Raw genomic sequence first — 21,885 nt, forward strand, 5'->3', positions numbered from 1 at the left:
TGAGCACTGTCTTTCCACCTTGGTCACAACTTCCCACCTCCCATGACCACTTCCCTCACGGGCCACCTGGCGTTCCCATTTCTGTCCACCGTTCCCTCTTTCTGAAAACTTCTGCAGCATCTCTGCTCACTCCCACTCTCCCACCTGAACCTGCAAGTTCTGATCAGTTTGCTTGGGACTTGACTCAGATGCCTTAAAAGCTTTCCTCACTGATGCTCTAATGCAAGGCCAGTGGCCAGTATCTGAGTGGGACGCCAGTACAGTTGTGCAGGTTGTTCATCACACAACTCCAGGGAACATCCCCACACTGAAGTCAATGTGAATCCAGTCCCCAGGGTTAGGCAGTGCACAACATGGGTGCCCAGCTAGAGCAGCCCTGCTGCCTCCAGGTCCTCAAGTGCTTTGGCGGGTGGCTGTTTTTGAGGAGAGATATTTTACCCTGCCTCAGTGTCTGAGAACACTTGAGAACTCTAAGAAGCCTCTCTGGGGCTCATGTGTCAGTTGACGCCACTCCATTCTCACATGACAGGCATCCCCAACTTACAAATGGCTTTGTGCTGCCAAGGTTATATAAGTCAGACCTCTGGAATTGGGCACATGTTTGCAAAAAAACATGCTTAGAAGGCAGTCGGTTCTCCGCTCCATTGACTGGACCTACTCTCCCCACAGGGGCCGGCTTTGCTCACGGCGAAGCCGTGAGGGGTGCGAGCGCCTTTGTGGTTTGGTCAGAGAAATTCCTATCATCTGGAGTCCCGGAAGCCTTGCGGCCTAGGTAAAGCCTTTCCTGGAGCAACGGGAGACGGGCAGAGACCAGGCAGAGGAAGCAGGAGCTGCTAGGCCCGTAGGGCTGAGGCACCTCCCTGAGGCCTGGGGAGAGCCAAGCTCTGATCCTGCCCCCCTCAGTGCCTTGCTGGTGACCTGGAACCTAATCTCTTGGCCTCTCAGGTCTTGCTCCCTCTGCCCGTGCAAGAGCCCAATAAGCTTCCAGTAACACTAGTCCCGCCCCGTGCTCCTGGTGGAGAGCCGTGCAGGTGGCCATGCGTGCTGCTGCTGCGTCCAGCACGTCCAGCACGTGCTCTGCCGCGCGCCTCTCACGTCGCTTGGGGGGGTTGGGGGGGCGGTGAGCACCGTCTCCTGTCCTCGCTCCTGCTTTGCCCAAGGGACTAATCATTTAACATACTGACTTCCACACTAAAAAAGATTTTTTTTCCTTAAGGCCTCAGTGTTTTATTAGCAACACTATTTTATTAGAAAATAGAATAAACTTCGAAAATAAAATGATCCTTTCTAATTAAAAATTTATTTTTTATTGTTTTCTGTGAGTTGTATGCAATTAAATTGTTAATATTAATTGCAACAGTAAGAACATCAACAACTGCAGGGTTTTGCCCATGCATGCTACAGCGTGGCAGCGTGAACTGCCTGCACGCCACGCAGCTCCCAAGGTAAAGAGACGTGTGAGTTACATATGCATCACAAGGCCCCTGGGCTCAAAACTAGCGTGAGTTAAATACAACTCACATGACAGTTAATGTGTTAACTGGAAATTTCAGGAGTGTGTAGAAAGAACATCGGTTTGGGGATTGAGTCTGGTTTCTGCCCGTCCCCCTCATCCATCCCTGCCCAAATACTAGCTAGGAGCTAGGAAGTTCAGCGCCCTTGCCTGCTGCCTGCCCTGGGCTGTGACGAGGCAGACAAGACAGCACTCACAGGCACTCGAGGACTGCCAGCTGCCCCAGTCACCGGGCTCTGCCACGGGTGCAAAGGGGGAGCAGTCGGGTGGAGGGAGCATCCCTCAGACTTAAAAGATGTACAAACCAAGGGCAAAACTATAGTGACGAGGGGTGCCCCTGTGGGCAGAGGTTCCTGTAAGTCAGGACAGTGGCTCCTTCTAGAGTGGGGAGGCTTCAGAGGAAAACGTAGTTACAAGTAAGTTTTGCCCTTTTGTCTGTACCTTGTTTAACAATAAACAGGTCTGTGAATATTCCTGCTTTCTTCCTTCCTCATTCCCTTCACCACACACATGGCCCCTGTGAGACAGAGCCAGGCGAGGCACATCCCAGGTTGCCTGCTACCAGCGAGCACCGGGGAGGGCTCAGGGAAGGCTGTTCACACCAGCGTGATCTGTGCAGAAGGCTGCAAGGAGACGCAGCAGCAAAAGAAACATGGGCAAATCTCTCAAAGTGAAACTGCTGCCACAGCAGTGGAGAGGGTGGACGGGCCCACGCCGCCGGCAGGATGGCTGGGGAGCAGGCCGCTCTGTAGGCCTCGACAGTGCCACAGGGTACAGCTTCAAAGCAATGACGATGTCCGCACCTCTGCAATCCCCATGCACCAGAACGGCGTGTTGTTGCTGGATGAACAAAAGGATCTGAAGCGTGACCAACACCAAGGAAGATGGGACCTGGTTTGGAGCGGCCGCCTTATGCCCGTGAAAACGCCAAAGGCTTATCATTAGGCTAAAGGTGAACTTTTCAAAGCAGCCCGGCAGACGTTCAAAGCATCCACCTCCGCGCCCGCAGAGGCGCTCCCAGCCAGCGGCATCCCTCGTGAGGCCGCCTCTTTCTGGACCTTGTGAGTCAGACGTGCAACTTCAGTTTCCATCCAAAGTGGGGTACCAAGCCGCCCCCGCCCTACGCAGCTGCGTGCGCACGTGCTCGTGAGCTTGCCCCCAGCTCGCTCGCTGCAGGGCGGCTTCCCCCAGTTGCCAGGCTGTTCCGCAGGCCCCGGGGACGTCACTATCTTCAGCGGCTGCCCTGGTGGCACAACTCGGATACCTGCAAGACCCAGCAGGGAACCCCAGGTTCAGAAATGATCCAGTCAGTCCTGGGGGTGGCTGACCCGCCCTCGCAGATCAAACTGCTTGACCTCTACTTTCTGAGCCCGCTTGGGGCCTGACCACGTAGTGCTTTTGTAGGTTAACGTGGCACCCAGCGCGCCCTGCCTCCTGACCTGTGTACACCCAAGCACCTCAAAGGAGTCTGGCACGGGACTCTATTCTGGAAGGTCCTGCCTTGTGTTAGGTGCAAGTACACACTCCTACTGCGCCCCCCGCCCCAGCCAATTCTCCCTGCAGCGCCTGAAGACTTCCACTGCCCTCTCTTTCTGCTCTGTCTTCTCGGGGCGCCTGGGCTGTGGGCAACCTCGAACAGCCACAAACAAAAACCCACATCCATTTGCTCCACCAAACCGCGAGAGGTGGCCCTGGTAGGCAAACGAAGCCCAGCACAGGCTCAGAAACTATACGATGTCCCCCAAAACTTTCTGACCACATGACTCAAGACAGCTCCATGGTCTAGGAACTGTCAATGTGTCTGAAAAGGATGCAGTGTTTTGCAATTATAACATTAGATCAAGTGCTATGGGCTTTTCAAGTGTTATTCACAACACTAAATTGGAATTTTCTGAAAAGGGGTCTCTGGCTAATAATCTTCAAAGCTAACGTTGAGGCAAAGTGACTTAACACGACAGCTTCAAACCTGCTGAGTAATGACACAGCCCTCACGTTGCCTCAGCTGACTAGGACTAAACCTGACGTTCACTCTCACAAGATTTCTTAACTTAGACCGGGGGGCGTGGGGAGAAAGGAAATAAAACAATCAGTTAACATACTTTAGTACTCAGATGTTAATTTAATAACAAGAGACCAAAAGTAGGCTGTCACCCAAAGCCAACGTCCGCAACTGACCAGAACACGTCAAGGGGTTCAGCTTTGATTATTCAACAAAATCACGACTCTGCCGTGGCCTGGGTGTGACCAAAAGCACACCAAGTTAGGAGGGAATACCAACCTTTATTTACACTTGGGTTCCAGTCCAGAGCCATCTGAGACAGTGTAGCAAAGTGGGAAAAAGCACAGATCCTGAGACCATGGTCCAAATTCCATGACAAGCATATGAACTGTGTGACAATAGGCAAACACCACCCACGGTTTCTTCAGGAAACTGGGGACAGCATCACCCCAGCTTCGAGCAGCGGTTACAGCTGCCTCTGGCCCCACCCCCTCCCTGCCAATTCCTCTCAGGCGCCTGGTGGGCCCCGTTGGTGGATGCGCTTGGCACATCCGTAGGGTGTGACTCCGGTGAGTTACTGAACCTCTGAGGTAGCCCCTAACCCCAAGCTTTCACCAAGGGAACAGGGAGGAGATCTAGAACTGGGGCAAGGACCAGGTGAGAAAAATGCAGGTGTTCAATAAATATTAGCTATTTACAGCTCTCAGCCAGGACAAGGGCAGAGAGAGGGCCTTAGCGCACAGCGACTGAATTCTGATAGCAGTTGTGAGGGAGAAAAGGATGTGGTGTTGTCTTGCCAGGGCCCCTTTTCACTGAGAGAGTTAAACATGATTTTAAATATCATATACTTAATACTCATCCTAAAAACCACCCAAACACTAAATACATGTGTGTGTGTACCTACACACTGAAACCACGAGGTAGTTTAGATCACCATTAAAAACACTTTCTCTGATTCTCTGTCACAGAATGGTGACCTGTGGCTGCACAATAGCTCCTTAAAATTATTGGTTAAATGAAAACCAGAACTCAAAATATTGTAGGAGAGTATATAACATTTACAAGTAAGCAGTAAATACAATTATAATTTCTTGATCTCTGAAAACTAGGCTGTGACTGCTCTAAATGAACAGCTCATTTCTATGTATCTCCTCTAATACTAAAAGACACGACCTTCCGACATCTGTACAACTTGCTACATAATCTCAATAGAGTCTATTTTACAAGTTACTTCACCCTCCACGCTTGTGTGGAGGATTCAACACAATCTCTATGTACACATTTCAAACATTATTCCTGAACTTCATTTGAGTTCCTCAAATAAGAAAACAGCCACCATTCCGCACCTTCCTGGGAAAGGGCTGACCTGACCCCCTGGCAGGAAGTGCCTGCGCGAGCCTCTGGAGAAGCTCCTCTAGCCCACTCCCCTCAGACCAAAAAAGTGCAACAAATTCACACGACAGGGAAAAGCAACATCTATTGTTCTTAGAGTCTGACTCTCTTCCCACAGCAAGAAAAGTCTCTTCACAGGTACGCGGACCCTGCTCGGTCGCCAGGGAAACAGGGCTCGGCCCTCTCATGCCAGAGCAGGAAAGTGGTCAGGGTCATCTGGGTTGGGAGCAACGTCTTGTATCTGAAAAGGAAAAGAAACGTTTTGAAACCCATGGCCGTTTCACCCATTCCCAGTGTGGCCAGCACTGGGCACCCACACTGCGGGAGAGGAGGGCCCACGGTGGGAAGAGTCGCAGGGTCACCACAAACCCAGGGAAAGGTGCCGCTCCCCTCTCACACGTGCTCCTGCCACCTCTGCACTAGGGCTGGAGCTGTCTCCTCGCTCCTTCCCAGAAATGTTTATCGGGGACCCTTTTGTATCTGGCGCTTCCTTCGTCCAGTAAGGTTTACCACATGCCGTGCACTGGAGATACTGAGATGAATACAGACAGCTCCTGTCTTGGGGAGCTCACGAGCTAGGGAGAGAAACGCTGAGAAAGTCAAGTCGGGAACTTCGGTAACAAGTATCCTGGGAATTAGGGGCCCACAGTAAGGACGTCCGGCACAATTTGGTGGCAAGCAGACATTACGGTCGGGCAAGGTTCTCCCTGAGATAAGCCGCAGCACATGAGCAAAGAGAACACAGACCGGGAAACTGTGACCTAACCGTGAGGAGGACAGGCCCCAAGGCAGCTCTGCGCTGGAGGAGCACAGGTAGGCGGCGGGGGGCGCGGACGCGGGTGCAGAGGCAGGTGGTGCCAGATCCCTGGGTGCTCTCCATATGGTCCACACTGACACTGCAGGTGGCCAGAGCTCTGCTACTGGAAAGGAGTGAGTGTGTATTTTCTATTCCCAGAACAGATCCTTTTTCCAACCTAGCCTCAAACGTACCCAGGAAAAAAAACTGTTTTTGCTCTTGGTTAAGTAAAAACAAACTATAAGTACTTCTTCCAGCAGCTGCTCCCTAGAGTGAGGGAATCAGGTAACAAAAGGAACACTGCCGAGACCAGCCACAGAGAAGGGGTTCTGTGCCGGCTCCAATGTCAAAAGGACCACATGGTGGCCCACGCTGGCCACAGGGCCTCGTGTCCGAATCCTGCTAAATTGGTGCTCATACGTTTATCATACAATACACCTACTACATCATACAAGACACCATACTACACGCTAAGCACTGTGCTTGGCACTGGGAAATGCATGAGGAGCAAAGGCAGACATGCTTTCTGTGTGCTGGAAGGTGAGCAGATCAATCAATAATCACACCAGTGAGAATACAACTGCAAATGGAGACAACGCTTCAAAGAAAAGAAATAAAACCGTTTGCTCACAAACCCTGACGAGTCCAGAAGGAGATGTGATCAGAGAAAGGTTCTCTGAGGAAGTGAGGCAGGAAGGATCTACTCCAGGTAAGAGGCATGGGGGTGGTGGGAGGACCTGCAGGGGCAGAGGCCCATGGGGTGAGAAGTGTGCAGTGTGAGCAGCTGGGAGCAGAGCAGCGTTGGCTGAGGATGCGGCAAGGATGGTGGGGGCAGGCAAGCCAGGGAGGGGGTAAGGGGGGCGATTACAAAGGGTCTTAAAGCCTTAGGAAGGATTCTGTCTACCCGGAAAGCATAGCCTGGGCATAAGGCGACACTCAGACCACAGGAAGCAACTGTCAGGCGGTCGGATTCCATCCTGAGCCCAGGGACCTTGTCTGACACAGATCAGGAGAGAGTTTTCTCCGGTGCTGGGAGTGCATCATGGCACACGGCAGACCTCCCTGCAGACCCTGGGAAGCCAGAGCTACGGAATGGTCTGTATCCGACCGATGCCTGTGACGCTCCGCCACCATTCCAAATGCCCCAGCGTCAGACCCACACTGGCCAGAGGAGGAAGCAATTGCAGAACTTTCCAAATGACCCTCCAAAATTAGACCACCGGGCCCAGGGCATCCTCATCCTCACTTCCTTCAGCAAACCACCCAGGATTTATAATACAAACACCTACCACCACTTCTGCTCTGGGTCCATAGTTCTCTGCCCTTCTGATCCTTCCCCGGCCTCCCCGGGTGCCACCTCTGGCTCCACGCCCGGGACGAGGGAGGTTACCAAAATTAATCTCCAACTGGGATGTGATGTCATTGGTGGCTTTCCGGAAGACGTGGGAATCATCTTCATAGTCATCCTTTACCATCTGAAACACAGTAACAGCATCAGACACGGACACATACACAGCCATCTCCACGAACACTCGCTCAGCTTAGTATCCTAGGGATGGGCCTTTCCGACATGGCGCACAGGGGCCGACCACCATGAGAGGCTGAACAGAGCCGCTCCCTGGACAAAGGAAGACAGCACTGCTGTCCTGGTTCTACCGCAAGTGAGTTCTGTGCATTTCACAGTCACACATTCTCGTAATTACAGTCTAATCCGAACATTTTTGAACTTACTATGATTCCATGTAACACCAAAGTTCCGCCAGTTGAGCAGGTTAAGATGTAAGATGTGGCAAGATTAACAGCAATCAACATAAATGTTTTATATCTACTTTTGAGATTAAAAAGTTTTAATTTATGCTTCCTTTCTTTTTTCTTAAGAGACAGGTATTGCTCTGTCGCCCAGGCTGGAGTGCAATGAATGGCACAATCATGGCTTACTGTAACCTTGAACTGGGCTCAGGTGAGCCTCCTGCCTCTGCCCCCAGAGTAGCTGGGACTACAGGCACATGCCACCATGCCTAGCTAATTTTTAAACTTTTTTTGTAGAGACACGGTCTTGCGATGTTGCCCAGGCTGGTCTCGAACTCCTGGCTTCAAGTGACCCTCCTGCCTTGGCCTCCCATAGTGCTGGGATTACAGGTGTGAGGCACTGCACCTGGCCAATTTCTGCTTATTTTCTATCTCATTTGTTTACAAATGCTACTTTGACAAAGAAGGAAATATCACCTTCCTAGAACTTGACAGAGAAATTCCTTTCAATGTTAAGTGCCGACTGTCCAAATACCACATGTTAAAAACCACATGATTACCCCCCACTGCTAAATTTGACTGGCTTTAAAAAAATTAAAAAATAAAATAAAAACTGCATGATTTACAATAAACAATTCTCAGTCAAAATATGTAGAAATTTTGTAAAACAACAGAGTATGGGTATTTGGGTGTCACTATCAATGCTACATAAAGTCAAGCTGCTCTTTAAGAACTGCTTTAAGTAAAATTCTGAGAAACTGTTTTATTTATTTTTTTTTTTTATTTCAGCATATTATGGGGGTACAGATGTTTAGGTTACGTATGTTGTCCTTGCCCCTCCCTCCCCTCCTAAGTCCGAGTTTGAAATATGTCCATCCTTCGGGTGGTGCGCATTGCACTCTTTGTGTATGCAAATACCCGTCCCCTCCTCCCTCCTCCCTCTCCCTCCTCCCTCCTGCCCAACATCCAATTGATGTTATTCTTATATGTGCATTTATGTGTTGATCAGTTAATACCAGAAACTGTTTTATTTTAAGAGGTCAAATAAGTTGTATCTCTTGTAAAAAGAAAACTATATTATTAGGCCAGGCACGGTGGCTCACGCCTATAATCCTAGCACTTAGGGAGGCCGAGGCGGGCAGATCGTTGAGCTCAGGAGTTCGAGACCAGCCTGAGCAAGAGCGAGACCCCGTCTCTACTAAAAAAATAGAAAGAAATTAGCTGGACAACTAAAAATATATAGAAAAAATTAGCTGGGCATGGTGGCATGTGCTCATAGTCCCAGCTACTCGGGAGGCTGAGGCAGTAGGATCACTTGAGCCCAGGAGTTTGAGGTTGCTGTGAGCTAGGCTGACGCCATAGCACTCTAGCCTGGGCAACAGAGCGAGACTCTGTCTCAAAAAAGCAAACTATATTAAATAAATCTAATCCATAATTGATTTGGCTTCATCTTATAATAAGGATAAAACAACAAAAACCTTCACTTTAAGTAAAATATAAACCTACAGAAAACATGCCAATGATCTTGCATGAGAATCTCAAAAGTAGTAGTTTTTTCCCCCAAAGTAGTGTGTAAACATTCCTACAACTTGTTCGGGAAATGGTATAAAATTTCCATGAACATATAGACCCCTTTGGGCCATATATTCACTACAGGTTTCATGTTTAACATTTGTGTCCCTTTAAAGTTTCAGATTAAAATAAAGCTGAGGCTTTAGACAGATGGATTCTTGAAGCCAAAAGGTGAAGGAAAGTAACCCAGGAGCACCGCACTCTGGTAAAAAGATAAACAGGCGAGAAATAGTAAGAGGCAAAATAATAAATTACTGCCTTGCTGAGAAAACTGGCTCTCAGCGTGTCGCGGCAGGGAAGCAGCTGGCAAAGCTGGCCTGCTGAGCCATGCTGTGCACCCCATCGCAAGATGGGCACAGTGCAGTGGAATGAGGAGCGAATTCACAGTCTAGCCCAGTGGTACCCAACTTTTTTGGCACCAGGGGCTGGTTTCATGGAAGACAATTTTTCCACAGAGCGGGAGTGTGGAGCTCAGGTGGGGAGGGGAGTGGCTGTAAACACAGATGAAGCTTGGCTCACCCACCACTCACCTCCTGCTGTGTGCCCCCCCTTCCTAAGTTTCATGGAAGACAATTATTCCACTGATGGGGATGGGGTGGGGGGTAGGAGGGTACCTCGAAGGAGCTCTGCGGCCCGGTCACTAACAGGCCATGGGCAGGTACCGGTCTGCGGCACAGGGGTTGGGACCACAGGTCTAAGGCCTGGGTTCCACTCCCAGTCCTGTCTGGCCCTGGCCAAAGTGCTCTAACTGCCCAGCTCATTTCATAGGTTTGCTGTTAGGAGACCTAACTTTTCAGACAAAGTTCCAGGCAAACAAGAGGTATTATTCTAGTGCTTTTGTCTCTTAGGGTGTCCAGAACAAAGTTAACTAATGACTCCAAGATTTGGTTTATGTTGCTTTAAGAACAGTTCCTGGCTAAAAGCTTCAATGCTCTAAGATTAACAAGGACCAAAGATATGTGCTTTACCGAGACCAAGCTCGATGACTCAGCTAACCCAGTTGCTTCAAATATTCCAGGAGACCTCTGGAGCCGGGGAGGATGAATCTGATGTGGATTAAGGAAGAGCAGCTTCTATTTTTACCTAACATGTCAGCTGCATATTTCACATTCTGACAGCACATTTATTTTGGAGAAAGCTTTATTTACAAAGCCCGGAACGAAAAAGAACAAAGAACCCAGCTAGCTAATGGACTTGTAAAACAACCTCATAGATTTCCAACGGAATAAGGCTCTGGCCTCCTATGTCTGCAAAAAGCCATTTCTAGTGGAGCAGCTCAAAACTTAGCAGTAAGGCCTCCAGGAGCTTGGACTGACCGAAACAAGAGGGTGGGAGGGGATCATAAATAACCCTCTCATCAAAGCATTCACTCAGAGAATATTAGTAACCAAAGTGTAAATGCGAACATAGACAAATCTACATAGTATGAAATTCCTGAGCTTCAAACTGGAAATCAGCGAATAACATCCAGCAGAGAAGAGTGTGCTCATCACCACAGCCACACACGGATGGCTTCAAGCTGTGACTGAATGATGCGAATTCTAAATTCCATAATTAGGGTACGCACGTGGTCAGCATACCCTTAAGTTCAATAACGTAAACAGAATATGATTAAATGACAATTAGCAATAGATGCTGGTAGATATTTTCACTGAAACATCTTCCTTCAAAACTAAGGCATCTGAAAAAGAGCTAAATGTAAACCATGAAAAACGAGGCCTTCACAACACAGGGCGTGGCGGCTGTTGCGGCAGTGCCTAAACAGTCAGGCAACTCAGGAGCTATCTCCTGCCATTCCTGCAGTTAGGCGGAGGGCGCAAAACCGCGGAAAAAACAGGGGAAAGGCATCACAGAACACAGAACCCCAACCATAGTTTAACATATTGACTGCCACAGTAGGAAAAAAAAATTGTTTTCCTTGGAGCCACAGTGTTTTATTAAGAAAATAGAATAAAAACTTTGAAAACAAAATGATCCTTTCTAACTCAATGAAAAAAAAATTTTTTTTAGTTGTTTTCTATGTGTGAGTTATATGCAATTCAATTGTCAATATTAATTGTAACCATAAGAACATCAACAAGTAAGATTTTCACGAACAAACTGCAGTTACATATGCTTCACAAAGCCCAGGGCTCAAAACTAGCGTGAGTTAAATACAACTCACATGACAGTTAATGTGTTAAAATGATCAACTACTCCCAATGAAATGCTCTTAGTAAGAATTAGAGCTGAAGGTAATCTAATCAGGAAAATACAGAGTAGGTATCCTCTGAAATGGCATCATCCTGTACCTTTCACTTAACAGATAAAAATGAAATACAATTAATATGCAGTATTTGTACAGTCTCAGCACAGTTCCAGGGTCAGCAGAAAATGCACTGTCACTCTAACTGCTTTATACTTAAGTGTCAATACATCAAGTTTCAATTCCTCTTCTTGCGAACAATAAAGATATAGTAAAATTAGGCATACATCATCTATGATTAGAAACAAGAATGTCAGCTATTAATGTTCCATTTTCAAAACAGAAGTGGAAAAGTCCATTTCATTTCCAATAAGGCAAAAGTAAAGATTACCTCTAGATACAAAATGTAATGCTTACGTCATCTCTGTATTTTGACTTGTGAATCACCACTGCTTTGGAAGGAACAGTAGATTCTGGTTTCCGGATGTTAAACTCAGGCTTTGGTCTGGTCTGTTCTTGAAGATTTTTCCACTCATCTAAGGTCATCTCTTGAACTTGAGTTTCTTCTTCTACCTCCAAGTCAGGAACTCTATAAAGACGTATAATTATTAAGAATAATTTTTGATGGGACTGAAATATCTACTTTATCAAAGAAAAGTTATAACCATTAGTTTAACATACTTTTATGGTACTATGTCGCAAATGAAAATAAGGTAAGAAAATCTTTGAATCATAACCTTCTGTATTTTATTTCCATCATTTTATGCTATCATTGCCAACAGAAGATACTTCCTATCCGTGTTCACAGAAGTGTCTGAAAAATGGGAACCTCACTATCCCCACAACATTAACATTACTCTTCCCCACCAGCACTCCCTTCCAAATGGCATTGTAGAAAAAATGAGATACTTGTGGAAGAAAATGAGAGATGCTATTGAAATAAAATATAGGAAACCATGAACAGAAGTTTTAAAACAGTGTGTCACAAATTCATACTTTTGTAAATATCCCCTTTAAATTAGTGAGTTTAAAAAAGAAAACAGAAGATAGACACATAGATCGATAGAATAAAATTCAGAGTCCAAAAATAAATCCTCATATATGGTCAACCGACTTTTTTTCAACGAGGGTGCCAAAGATAATTCAGTGGAGAATGAAAAGTCTTCTCAACAAATGGTGCTGGGACAACTGGATATCTACATGCAAAAGAATGAAGTTGAACCCCTACCTCGCACCATAAATATAAGAACTGAAAGTATAAAATTCTTAGCAGAAAACAGGCATAAACCTTCATGATCTTGGATTATGCAATGGTTTCTTCTGTATGACACCAAAAGCACAAACAGCCAAAGAAAAAGTAGATAAATTGGACATCCATCATCTAAAACTTCTGTGCTGCAAAGAACACCATGAAAAAGTGAAAAGATAACTCATAAAAATTGAGAAAATATTTACAAATTATATATCTGATAAGGGACTTGTATCTAGAATACATAAAGGACTCGTATGTATTAGCAGGGACAAATGACCCAACTAAAAAACTGCCAAGGATCTTCTTTTCCGAAGAAGATATACAAATAGCCAATAAGATGTGCAACATCATTAGCCATCAAAGAAACATAAATCAAAACCACAGTGAGTTGGGCAACTCCATATCCACTAGGATGGCTAGCATCAACAAGACATTTAACAAGTGCTGGGGAGGATGTGGACAAATTGGAACACATATACATTGCTGGTGGGAATGTATTAATAAAACGGTGTGACCACTTGGAAAAAGCCTGGCAGTTCCTCAAAAATGTAAACACAGAGTTAGCCTATAACCCAGCAGTTTCACTCCTGGGGAAATATCTAAGAGAAATAAAAACGTATGTCCACATGAAAACTTCTACATGAATGTTCATTGCAGCATTATTTACAATAGCCAAAAAGGGAAACAACCTAAATGTCCATCAACTAATGAATGGATAAACAACATATGGTAAAGTTTTTAGAATATTTGGCAATAAAAAGAAACAAAGTACTAATATACATTACAACATGAATAAACCTTGAAAACATAATGTCAAGTGAAATAAGCCAGGCAAAAAAGACTTATGTATGATTCCATTCATATGAAATATTCAGAAGAGGCAAATTCATAGAGACAGAAAGCAGACTGGTAGTAGCCAGAGGCTGGGGAGGGAGAATGGGGAATGACTGTTAATGGGTATGAAGTTTCCTTTTGGGATGAGGAAAGTGTTCTGGAACTAGATAATGGTGATGGTGGCATAACACTGTGCACATACTAAATGCCACTGAATTGTACACTTTAAAAGGATTACAATTGTAAATATTATATTAATATGTATTTTATCACTACAAAAAATAATATGCAGAAAAGGAAGTACTGACACTTGCCACAACATGGATGAACCTGAAAACATTACGCTAAGTGAAATAAGCCAGGTACAAAAGGATAAATATTGAATGATTCTACTTCTATGAGGTACCCAGAATAGGGAAATTCATCAAAACAAAGTAGAATAGAGGTTACCAGGGGCTGAGAGAAGGGGGCAATGCAGAGTTAGTGTTTAATGGATACAGAGTTCTGAGTTATTGTCCAATGCATACAGAGTTTCTGTTTGGGATGATAAAAATTTTTGGAGATGGATAGTGGTGATGGTTATACACAATATGAATGTAATTGATGCCACTAAATTGTATATTTTTAAATGGTGATAATGGCAACTTCTATGTTAGCTACATTTTTATGATTTCAAAAAATTAATAATGTAATATACCCCAAACTATTGACTTGTGCACTTTAAATGTCTGAGGTGTACATTATGAGAATTATGGCTCAATAAAGATATTTAAAAGAAATAAAACAGTAGGAGGGGAGTGGGGACAGGATCAAATCTACACCTTGACTGAAGGGCTAATGTAATTTAAGGTTCTAGAAACATACAGGTTAACGTCATGAAAAATATAAGTAAAATCAGGAGACACACCTAATCACAGTGCATCCAAAACAGATACATTTGCAGTCACTTTACAATACCAAGCCGATGGTAGAAGAAAACATCAAAGCAGTGGTTGCCTCTGAAGGAACACGAAGGAATTTTCTGGGGTGACTGGTAATATTCTACATACTGACAGGAGTTTAGATTCCACAAGGATATGCATTTGTCAAAACACTGAATATACACTGAAGATTTGTACATTTCACAGTATATACATTTTATATCAGAAGAAAAAACTGTAAACAAACACTGAGTTCTATTTAACGATGTCGAACTACTTGGGGGAAGTGAAGTGTATAGATGCTTATAATTTACTATGAAATGTATTCAAAAACATGATAAATTAATAATGGATGGATATGTGATAAAACAAATATGGTAAAATATAAATGGCAGAGTTTAGATGGTGGGTATAGATGTTTAAACTCTTTAAACTTTGCTGTTTGAAATTTTTCATAATAAAATGCTGGAAAAATACCAAGATTTAAGCATAGATCTTAAACATATGTTGGCAAAAATATGAAAAGATACTAAGAAAAGACTTTGTAATAACGAAATACTGGAAACCCAAATCCATCTAAAGAGGAATTTGGTAGAAAAATTATAACCACACATGGATATTAACTAGCTAAAAAGGAATGAACAGTACCTTTATATACCACTATGGAGCACCTTCCAGACAGAGTGAGAAAAGAGCAAAGTGAGGTTGTATAGGATGTTACCATTCACCAAAGAAATGGGGACACATACAAAGATATATTCACATCATATGTTTTTTAAAAATTGGAATATAATCAAGAAAGAACAAAGATAGGAGCTACTTGAAAATACTATTTTTCAGACTGAACTTTAGAAACATGTAAATATTTTACATAATTATAAAATGGATTTTTTTAAAATTCAGTCTCTAAAATTTGAAAGTAAAATATTCATTTTTCCTAAATGTTTATGAAACTGGTGATATAAACATCAAGAGAAACGATTTCAACTGACTTTAAAATACAAATTTGATTACTCATCTCCTGGTACATAACTTTTCAGTAATCATATCATTGAGGGTAGTGTTGGTAATGTTATTTGTGACCATTATATGTGTAGCAAATGATTAATAGTGTAATGTCACTGAGAACTGATTTTCAGTATGCAAGAAAGGGAGAAACGATTGTAAGAACATCTAGTTAAAAATTCTGTATCCTAAATTCATCTTGGAAATATTGAATAAACTCATTTTATAATATTTATGTTATGTGTGTATCTATTGCCCAGCTCTGTCCACTAAAATGCCCTAGAAACAATCAAGAATCTAGCAGTAGTGGTTCTTTATTAAAGTAGCTTTCCTACAGATGATATACAGATATACAGATGGCAAATACCACATGAAAAGATGCTCAACATTATGAGTCAGTAAGGAAATGAATCTTAAAACCACAATGAGATATGCACTTATTATTATGACTAAAAATTATAAAAAATGACCAAGTACTAACAAGGATGCAGAAGAACTAAACTTTCATTTACTGCCGGTGAAAAAATAATAATGGTACAACCACTTTAGAATAGAATTTGACAGTTTCTTACAAAATCAAATATACACATACCATATAGTCCAGCCATTCCACTCCTAGATGTTTACTCAGGAGAAATGAAAGCATATATCCATATAAACACGTGTATACAAAAATGTCTGTAGCAGCTTTACAGCAAAAACTGGAAATAACCCAATGACCACCAACAGGTAAATGGAGAAACTATGATCCACCTGTACAGGGAACACTGCTCAGCAATGAGAAGGAATGAACCACGGATACACACAACAACATGAATGAATCTCACAGTAACATGCTCAGCAAAAGAACTGAGACCAAAAAGAGCACAAGCTGCCTGATTTCATTTATATAAAATCATAGCAACTGCAAACTAATCTGTAGGGACAGAAAGTAGGTCACTGGTTGCCTGAGGGACATGGGACAAGAGAGAGGGACTACAAAGACACACAAGGAAACTCTGTATGGTGATGGATATGCTCATGATTTTGATTGTGGTAATGGTTTCAAAAGTGTATAAGTATGTCGAAGCTTGTAAAACTGTACACACTAAATATGTGCCATCTATTGATGTGAATTATGTCTCAAGCTGTTTTAAAAGAAGAGACCTAATCAACTGAGATGTACATTTCAATATTGTTCTCAACAAGTAAGTTATTTTTTTAAAAAATTTTTGAGACAATTAGGGAAACTGACAAACTGCCTAGGTATTAATGATATTAAGGAATTGTCAAAGTTTTTAAATGGAGTAATGGTATTCCCTTTATGTTACTTAAAAAAATGGTCTTTTGGATATAACATTGTGAAACATTTAAGAATGATGAATGATAGCGTAGGGGAGGAGGAAGTTGGCAGAGATACATGAAACAAAAATGGCCATGATTCGATAACAGTTTAAGCTGGAGGTTCCTTACACTATTCTTATTTTATATATTTTCCACAATATAATTTTTTAATACAGAGCTAAAACTAAAGAAATATTAAGGAATCATAAAGATTTCTTAGCCTACTTGTGAGAGAATTAAGAAATCAACAGAACTGCATGTTATAGATTTGATGATTCTTTTGTAACTAAGACAATCTAATAAGTTAATAAATTTCAAAAAGGAACAGATTTTATATTAAGACCACAAAAGAGGTGCTTGTCATTGACAGGTTTTTTATTTATTTGTGTATTTTAAAAACATTATATCGAAACAAAGAACTAGATCAAAAAAAGGACAAGGTATGTAAGAAATGCAACCTTGAAATGATATCTAGACATCAAAAGTAGAATTGAGATTAGTTGTAAGTGATAACTCTCCTTGAAAAGTATCAGCCTGATACTGTTTACTGGAATGCACCTCATGCAAGAGTACAGGTACAGATGCCCCTTACGCCTTCTTCTTTACTAACTGCAGTTTCAACAAGCCCTGTTGAGAGCAGTATAAAATCACCAAGGAAGGCTACTTAACCTCATTCCCTACTGACCAAAAGTTACTACCAAAACCACATGTTATAACAATCCTGACACATATTCCATTCCCACTTGAATTGGCACTGGATGAAGTTTTACTGGCAATTTTAGGAAAGACTGAATATTTGGGCAGGAAGAGATAATATCCTTTGATTCCAGGAAGGACTCATGCAAGTATATTTCTAACAGCTATAACAGCATCGTAACTGTTATCACTTTAAATTTAATAGCCCCCCTGTTGAGTAATTCAAAGACCCTCATAGACCTTGGTTTATTATCAAAAACCTTGGCAAAGAATTTTCTATCAAAACTGCTTATGGAAATAAGGTTGTCAAATCTATGGTAATATGAATAATGCTGTATGTAAATTTGATAGTTATATATTTGTTTCTAAATAGGTGAAATTATAAATCAAACTGCTTTAACTACAGTTCCCTTTATTTAGAAATAAACGGGATAATCGCTAACATTTACTGTGTGCTTACTGTGTCCCAGATGCTATTCAAAATGCTTTGTATTCAATTATCTTATGATAACTGATCCCATGAGTTAGATATAATTAATAGCTCCCATTTTACAGGTAAGAAAATCGAGGTGCAGAGAGTCGCATAGCAAGCAATTAAATGGAAGAGCCAAGTTTCAAATCCAGTCATCACATCTCCAAAGCCCACACTCAACCTCTGTGCTCCTTGAGATTTAGGGACTAAGAGAGCAGAGAAATATGCTTAGGCGGTAGATGTCATGATATGCACAGAGGAAACAAACAAAACATGGATTCGAATGTCCACAGTTCCATCAGGCAATGTCTTTTCACTTGAATATATCAAAGAGTATATCAAAGAAAGTGGGTTCTACATAAAGCTTTACTAACTAGATACTTGACTGGGGCACGTGAACTTAACCTAACATTAAAGAAAATCTTCATTGTTTAAGCAAATGTACTTGGAAACAAATTACAATAAAAAATAATTCATTGCAAATCAGCCGGGCATGATGACACATGCTTGTAGTCCCAGCTACTCAGGAGGCTGAGGCAGGAGGATCACTTGAGCTCAGGAGTTTGAGGTTGCAGTGAGCTATGATGACACCACTGAACTCCAGCCTGGGTGACAGAGTGAGACCCTGTCATTCATTCATTCATACATACATATATAAATAAACCATTGCAGATATTTTGTACCACTGCTTCTTCCACATTTTCTTATAATAAAGTATTTTTTATTTTTCAGGAAGGGAGGGAGTTCTCGCATCATACTCCTAAATAGGGAAATTCTCAGTGATCCTGGCAGCTCTTCATTGGACTTACAGCACCAACATCTCCCCTTTTTGGTTCTTACAAGCAATGTAGTCTAAATGGCACTTTTGCCATTCCTACCAGTCACTACAGTTAGGAACAAGAATGTCTGTGCATAGTGCCTGGTTCGAATTCTGGCTCTGCACTTAATAGCTAGGTGATCTTAGGGAAGTTATTGAACCTCTATGTCTCAGTGTGAGAATGACAACAGTATCCTCTCCTTACATATTCAGTAGTAAAGAGTTGAATGCGTTAAGACATGGAACTAACTAGAGCAGTTCTTGGCACACAGTAAATGTTCTATAAATGTTAGATTTATTCTTTCTTTTTTTGAGACAGAATCTCACTCTGCTGCCCCGGCTAGACTACACTGGCATCAGCCTAGCTCACAGCAACCTCAAACACCTGGGTTCAAGCAATCCTCCTGCCTCAGCCTCCTGAGTAGCTGGGACTACAGGCGCATGCCACCATGTCCGGCTAATTTTTTCCATTTTCAGTACAGACCAGGTCTCACTTTTGCTCAGGCTGGTCTTGAATTCCTGACCTCAAGTGATCCTCCCACTTCGGCCTCCTAGAGTGCTAGGATTACATATGTGAGCACCGCACTGGCCAAGATTTATTGTTAAAATGCTCACAAGGGGTTATCACAGGTATCTTTGGACATTAGAATACTATGTGACAAGGAACACTTAATACCTCTATAATGAAAGGAGAAAGGAAGAAAAAATACATCCACAAAATGGGTCAAATTCAAAGAAAATGTATGTGCTTTGGGTTGTACATGTGCACATAAGTGAGAGCACATTAAGTTCATCTGCCAAGAAGTTCTAAAACTGAGAGGTACCCTGAAAGTACGTTTTGGCTAAATGCCAAAAGCTTCAGTGTTAAATCAATGTTCAGACAAAATCAAGACCAGAGAGCATCACTATCATTGAATGTATTCCTTGGATACCAGCCTAATTTTGAAATTATCAAAAAATTATAATTGTATTATTAGAAATTTTAGTAATAATTTTAAAGTTTGACAAGGCAGTGCAGAAACAATTTCTCAGCATGGTTGGCCAACACAGCCACTCCACTGTGCAGGACCTGTCATGCTAAGAGATGTGCGCTTTATCTACAGTCAGTGGAAGAGAGAGATTTGTTGGCTAACTCTGCCAGGATATTGTAGACAGTGAGATTGCCAACAAGTCATTAAGCATTATTTTGTCTTTCAGCATGACTAATTTGAAGAATTATTTTGTCTAATATTATGAATCCCAGATTATCTCAGTCAATTCTATAGATTAGAACAATGCTATAATTTACTCTCTAGTATTCTGCCTTATATTAACCCGAATTTGTATAAATGTTTATTGGCTCAAAAGGGATATAATGTTTTCCTGAAGGTACCTAGTTGACTCACTTTCTCAATATTCATATACTGTTAATCTATTTCCTTAGTTAACTCATTGTCTAAATATTCATATTAACCGTTAATCCTATTTCTTTTAATTAAATATATGTCTTAGGTTTCTTTCTTTTTTTTTTTATGAGACGAGGTCTCGCTCTGTCACCCAGGCTGGAGTGCAGTGGTGTGATTACAGCTCACGGCAGCCTCAAACTCCCAGGCTCAAGTGATCCTCCTGCCTCAGCCTCCTGAGTAGCTAGGACCACAGGTGCACACCACCATGCCTGGCTAATTTTTCTTATTTTTTTGTAAAGACAGGGAGGGGTCTTGCTATGTTGCCCAGGCTGGTCTTGAACTCCTGGGCTCAAGCAATCCTCCCCGCTTGGTTTCCCAAAGCGCCGGGATGATAGGTGTGAGCTACCACACCTAGCCAGTTGTTTTGAAGAATAAATTAACAGCTTTCACAATTATCAATCACCAAGGCCTTTCACTCTTGCAATGAGTAACAATAGCAGATACTGACATAGCACTAACTATTAAATATATGCCAGGAACCACTCTAAGTCACATACACACACACCCAATCCTTACAACACACTCTAAGATGTAGGCACCTTATTATTCCTACTTTGCAAATGAAGAAAACTGAGCCACTAAAAAAGAGAAATAACTTGCCCAACTAGTAAGTGGCAGAGTTGGAATTTGAACTCAGCACACTGGTTCGTCTTCTGTGTTCTTAACCACTAGACACCCTGCCTTTCGGATGAGTCAGAGTTAGATAGCTGAGGGATGAAGGGGGGTTGAGGAGGAAGCACAGAGAAACACAGAAGCAACACTTGTAAAAGCTGTATGGCACATGTGAGGGCAGGGAAGAGGTATGTTTGAGAATGTGAAACAAGACACAGCAGTGTCCACATTTGAAGGTTCTGCAGGGGCCAGACCATGCAGGCCCGTGCAGGTCAGAATAAGGGACAGAAAAAGGACAGGAAGCCACTAGAGGGTCTTAAGCAAGGGGTGGAGACATGACAATCAGAATTCCAGTGTGAAAGCCACTTTGGCATAGGTGAGAATGCACGGAGCTGTTAGTAGCTACAGCAACAGTCCAGATGACAACAGCGTAGACTATGCTGGTGAGTGGAGAAGGTGGATATTTAAGGAGTACAAATCGCCAGGGCACAGGGAAGGACTGGATTTCGGGGAGGCAGGGGCCATGAAGAAAGAAGTTCCAAGGACAACTCCTGAGTTTCTGGTTTGTGCAAAGGGATGAACAGTGATGCTGCTGCACAGGACGGAGACACCTAGTGAGGACCAGAGGTTTGTGGGGAAAGGAATCAGCTCAGTCCTGGACATGCCGAGCATGGGGAGCATTTGCGATGTCCAAGGGGAGGTGTCCAGTAAGCAGATGGAGCCCACGCAACTGGAGCCAGAGATCTATATTCTGGAGTCGGCGTGTAAATGACAATTTAAGTTACAGGGGTGTATTAGATCCTATAAAGAGACTCTAGAGAAAGAGAAGAGGGAGAATCCTGAAGAACTTGACATCTTAAGAGACCAGAAAGACAAGGATGTGCCTGCAAAGAAAATGCTAAGAGGCTGAAGAAAAACCAGAAGAGAGTAGTTATCACAGAAACTAACGGGGGAGTGCGTTTAAGAAGAAATCAATAAAGTCAAATGCTTCTGAGAGGTCAAGAAACACGCAGACTGAAACATCTATTAGATCTGGAGACGTGGTGACTGTTTCAGAAGGGCAATGAGGACAGAAACCAGACCTGGGGTGAAGCGAGGAGTAAGCGAGAGGGGAGGAAATGAAGAAATACACACAACTCTGAAAAAGGTAGCTAAAAGAGGATGTGGGGTTGGGAGGAGAAGGTATTTAAAATAAAAGCAATTGAGCATGTTTAAAATGTCGATCAAAAGACCAGAGTTGGGAGGGAGGAGATGAACATACCGACTATACCAAAAATGAGTGAAGCTAACTGATAGTGTGAGG

General features: G+C 42.9%; 1 protein-coding gene across 1 annotated transcript in view; it reads right to left on the reverse strand.

Annotated features, from left to right (window-relative positions):
- Positions 1-4,840: 4,840 nt before the first annotated feature.
- The window catches only part of HABP4 (hyaluronan binding protein 4), a 34,302-nt gene continuing 17,257 nt past the window's right edge, over positions 4,841-21,885 (reverse strand). The window contains exons 6-8 of the mRNA XM_012640054.1: positions 11,624-11,795; positions 6,990-7,175; positions 4,841-5,145 (exon numbers count right to left, since the gene is read on the reverse strand). Of these exons, the coding sequence (XP_012495508.1) occupies positions 5,089-5,145; positions 6,990-7,175; positions 11,624-11,795 (415 nt within the window). The 3' untranslated portion in view covers positions 4,841-5,088. The remainder of the gene's footprint in view (positions 5,146-6,989; positions 7,176-11,623; positions 11,796-21,885) is intronic.

Source organism: Propithecus coquereli, unplaced genomic scaffold, assembly GCF_000956105.1.
Source record: "Propithecus coquereli isolate 6110/MARCELLA unplaced genomic scaffold, Pcoq_1.0 Scaffold147, whole genome shotgun sequence".
Classification (NCBI taxonomy): domain Eukaryota; kingdom Metazoa; phylum Chordata; class Mammalia; order Primates; family Indriidae; genus Propithecus; species Propithecus coquereli.